Source organism: Arachis duranensis, unplaced genomic scaffold (genome assembly GCF_000817695.3).
Source record: "Arachis duranensis cultivar V14167 unplaced genomic scaffold, aradu.V14167.gnm2.J7QH unplaced_Scaffold_95825, whole genome shotgun sequence".
Lineage (NCBI taxonomy): Eukaryota > Viridiplantae > Streptophyta > Magnoliopsida > Fabales > Fabaceae > Arachis > Arachis duranensis.
Window position 1 is genome coordinate 7,586 of NW_026265240.1, and position 4,915 is coordinate 12,500.

A 4,915-nucleotide genomic window follows, 5' to 3' on the forward strand; every position below is an offset into this window, starting at 1 on the left:
TGCGTGCTTTCATACCATCTCTTGAAGCTGGGAACGGGCTGATACGATTCGAAGACCAAGTCAGAGACTACTGGACGTCTCGCAGAGCGACTCTCAACGAGGACTTTGAGACTTTTTGAAAAAAATGTGTGTGTGTTTTTTTTAATCCAAGTTTGACTCTGATTAGATCCTTAGCGCTTGCGCTAAGTAAGCCCTCCAAGGCCTTATGTAATGTAAAAAACCGAGGAAAATAACGTAAAGTAGAAACGAACAATACGGTACGATCGCTATATCTTTTCTTTTTCTTTCTCTCTCCTCTATAGAAAGAGGGGATTATACGTGGCGTGGTATACCTGATCGTTTGGTCAACGAGACGTACGTAAGTCGGCATAGCTCCATTTAGAATATAAAATTCTTTTCTTTTACTTAGCCCGCCTCTCCCATGACTTTCCGGACCAACCCGGATCTGCCCTCGATCCGCATTTTGGGAGCAGAGCATGCAAAATCGAGCAATGAATCTTATAAAAATTTCCTCGGGTCTCTATATATAAATCTATAAAAATGAAAAGCCCGGGTAGAAGCACAAGCAAAAGGAGAGAGGAAAAGTAGAAAAAGGAAGGGGGGAGGAGACTCGCCTCAATACTTCCCACTGGACGAGAGGCGCACCTAACCCACCTACCCACTCATCAATCACGGTGTTCAGCTGACTTGTACTGATAGACCCCTATAGTATTGGAATTAGGCGCCCATCTTTTTACTGTTGTTAACTAATCTCTTCAATGTTCGATTCTACTCTATGTTAGAACATTTCTGTGAATGCTATTCTGATCTAAGTGGTCCTATTCTGTGTCCCGTGCTAGGAAGCATTATTCCTATTTTCATTCCAAATTCAAGAATACGACCGATACGATTGATTGGTCTGTGTGCCTCTCTTATTACTTTTTTGTATTCCCCTGTTCCTCGGATACAATTCGATCCTTCTACGGCCAAATCTCAATTTGTGGAAAGCCTTCGATGGCTTCCTTATGAAAACATCAATTTTTATTTGGGTATAGACGGTCTCTCTTTTTTCTTCGTGATATTGACCACATTTCTGATCCCTATTTGTATTTTAGTGGGTTGGTCTGGTATGAGAAGTTATGGTAAAGAGTATATTACAGCATCTCTAATTCGTGAATTTCTAATGATCGCCGTGTTCCGCATGCTGGATCCTCTACTATTCTATGTTCTTCCCGAAAGCGTGCTAATCCCTATGTTGTGCGGAGCTGAGCATCTTCTTTTCGCTGGGATAAAGCTTTTCCTCTGCAGGGGCCTTGTGCAGTAAACCCCCTACGGGCGGTCGTCCGTCGTAAAGTAGTCCCCGCGAAGCTTTCGGGAAGAGGGGTAGTCTTGTGCGTAAGCATAGCATTTCTGGTCGAACCCGCCCAACCCAACTAAGACGAACCGAACCCGACAGACACATCTTTTTCCTTTTGGGAGGGTACTCCGAGTAGTGGTTACCTCGTAGGACCTCGACCCGCCTACTCGGGTCTTGTATGGATATGCAGGAAGGGGAGCTCCTAGGTGTGTGTAGGGGTTGTGTTTGTTCGCGAGAATGGATTCCTCGTCAAGTCAGTTTGGGGGGTGTGGACACACTTGCGCGAATTCGGGTAACGGCTACAAGGGAGAAATCGAAAGGAAACTGTACCCAACCAGGGATGGACGTAAACTCGTAAGCTACCGAGGGTAGGGATAATCGTCCAGGTCTTATTGTGAAAAAAAAGCCGCCCCGCCACAGCGGGCGGGTTGGTTCCTCTGTCGTCGCCGGGGAGCTCTTGGTGAGGAGACCTTAGGAGAAGTTGCTAAAACAAACGGGAGGATCGACCCGTTCAGTAGAATTCCGAAGAAAGACTGTTGGCAGCAGGCGGAGACATTTCTTTGGCCCCCTTCAAAAAAAAAGGAAATGCGGGCAGGGTTAAGCTCGGTAGAGGGTTCGAGACGAGAATAGGTCCTGTCTTTAAGATTCAGATAAGAAAAGAGTTCCAAACCTTTATGCATGCACCTTCGTATAAGTGCTGCATACAAGTTCCGGCCAGGATAAATTGGAAAAAACCCATTTGAACCGCCGAAGACCAAGTCAGAGACTACTGGACGTCTCGCAGAGCGACTCTCAACGAGGACTTTGAGACTTTTTGAAAAAAATGTGTGTGTGTTTTTTTTAATCCAAGTTTGACTCTGATTAGATCCTTAGCGCTTGCGCTAAGTAAGCCCTCCAAGGCCTTATGTAATGTAAAAAACCGAGGAAAATAACGTAAAGTAGAAACGAACAATACGGTACGATCGCTATATCTTTTCTTTTTCTTTCTCTCTCCTCTATAGAAAGAGGGGATTATACGTGGCGTGGTATACCTGATCGTTTGGTCAACGAGACGTACGTAAGTCGGCATAGCTCCATTTAGAATATAAAATTCTTTTCTTTTACTTAGCCCGCCTCTCCCATGACTTTCCGGACCAACCCGGATCTGCCCTCGATCCGCATTTTGGGAGCAGAGCATGCAAAATCGAGCAATGAATCTTATAAAAATTTCCTCGGGTCTCTATATATAAATCTATAAAAATGAAAAGCCCGGGTAGAAGCACAAGCAAAAGGAGAGAGGAAAAGTAGAAAAAGGAAGGGGGGAGGAGACTCGCCTCAATACTTCCCACTGGACGAGAGGCGCACCTAACCCACCTACCCACTCATCAATCACGGTGTTCAGCTGACTTGTACTGATAGACCCCTATAGTATTGGAATTAGGCGCCCATCTTTTTACTGTTGTTAACTAATCTCTTCAATGTTCGATTCTACTCTATGTTAGAACATTTCTGTGAATGCTATTCTGATCTAAGTGGTCCTATTCTGTGTCCCGTGCTAGGAAGCATTATTCCTATTTTCATTCCAAATTCAAGAATACGACCGATACGATTGATTGGTCTGTGTGCCTCTCTTATTACTTTTTTGTATTCCCCTGTTCCTCGGATACAATTCGATCCTTCTACGGCCAAATCTCAATTTGTGGAAAGCCTTCGATGGCTTCCTTATGAAAACATCAATTTTTATTTGGGTATAGACGGTCTCTCTTTTTTCTTCGTGATATTGACCACATTTCTGATCCCTATTTGTATTTTAGTGGGTTGGTCTGGTATGAGAAGTTATGGTAAAGAGTATATTACAGCATCTCTAATTCGTGAATTTCTAATGATCGCCGTGTTCCGCATGCTGGATCCTCTACTATTCTATGTTCTTCCCGAAAGCGTGCTAATCCCTATGTTGTGCGGAGCTGAGCATCTTCTTTTCGCTGGGATAAAGCTTTTCCTCTGCAGGGGCCTTGTGCAGTAAACCCCCTACGGGCGGTCGTCCGTCGTAAAGTAGTCCCCGCGAAGCTTTCGGGAAGAGGGGTAGTCTTGTGCGTAAGCATAGCATTTCTGGTCGAACCCGCCCAACCCAACTAAGACGAACCGAACCCGACAGACACATCTTTTTCCTTTTGGGAGGGTACTCCGAGTAGTGGTTACCTCGTAGGACCTCGACCCGCCTACTCGGGTCTTGTATGGATATGCAGGAAGGGGAGCTCCTAGGTGTGTGTAGGGGTTGTGTTTGTTCGCGAGAATGGATTCCTCGTCAAGTCAGTTTGGGGGGTGTGGACACACTTGCGCGAATTCGGGTAACGGCTACAAGGGAGAAATCGAAAGGAAACTGTACCCAACCAGGGATGGACGTAAACTCGTAAGCTACCGAGGGTAGGGATAATCGTCCAGGTCTTATTGTGAAAAAAAAGCCGCCCCGCCACAGCGGGCGGGTTGGTTCCTCTGTCGTCGCCGGGGAGCTCTTGGTGAGGAGACCTTAGGAGAAGTTGCTAAAACAAACGGGAGGATCGACCCGTTCAGTAGAATTCCGAAGAAAGACTGTTGGCAGCAGGCGGAGACATTTCTTTGGCCCCCTTCAAAAAAAAAGGAAATGCGGGCAGGGTTAAGCTCGGTAGAGGGTTCGAGACGAGAATAGGTCCTGTCTTTAAGATTCAGATAAGAAAAGAGTTCCAAACCTTTATGCATGCACCTTCGTATAAGTGCTGCATACAAGTTCCGGCCAGGATAAATTGGAAAAAACCCATTTGAACCGCTCTAAATCAATGGACATTAATGAACCATCATTGATGGACGTTGCACATGACACGATCAATTCGACTCAAGGTCCGGCGCTAATAAAAGTAGCTTACTCTCCTAGTAGCGAAGGAAAAAGGCAGGGCTTTATTCGTAGTAATAGTGGGCAGGTCTCATGAGATCTATGTCGGCCGTCGGAATCAAATGAAGGGGTCGAAGGACCATTCGATTCATTAAGGGGCATAGATCTAGGCCTCTTTGTTTGGTCAATCACCAAAAAAAAGGTTTGGAACTCTTGCCGTATTTCTGCATATCATTCTATATTCGGCCCGCCTCAAACAAAATGATAAAAAAGAAAGGATAGGACTCTTGATTCGAAGTCACTACGAAAGGGTCGGTCAATAGCATAGCTCTTTATTTCCCCGGTCTCCTTTCGAAGGAAAGGCCTTCGCATTCCTAATCCGGTAGGGGGCCGGACGGCTTAGTTTGCCCCAGCTTGGCTAATCGCATCCCCGCGCAACGACATTCTTTGTGCGCCCCTTACCGTTCTCGCTCAGTCTTTGCAACGGCTGGGGAGGCTGTCGTAGAAGCGAAGCCTATCGCCACGCCGACCATCAAGAGATTGGGCTGGGCCCCTTCTCAAAGATTTGATGGAATGGCCCAGCCCACCCAAGAACGCTTATGTAATATGGGAACTCATGGCTGGAAACAATCCTTATGGTTTTGATATCCGGTAGGGATAATCAGAATAAAAGTCCAGGTCGGTTGGTGAGCCTAGTGATAGGAGACTATCTAGCTTGGTTCGGAGAGCACTTG

At 46.0% G+C, this 4,915-nt stretch overlaps 1 protein-coding gene across 1 annotated transcript in view; it reads left to right on the top strand.

Moving 5' to 3' along the window:
- The first annotated feature begins 4,128 nt into the window (after positions 1-4,128).
- LOC127744703 (uncharacterized mitochondrial protein AtMg00530) overlaps positions 4,129-4,915 on the top strand; it is a 1,821-nt gene continuing 1,034 nt past the window's right edge. The window contains 1 exon segment of the mRNA XM_052256811.1: positions 4,129-4,269. Coding sequence (XP_052112771.1) covers positions 4,129-4,269 — 141 coding nt within the window.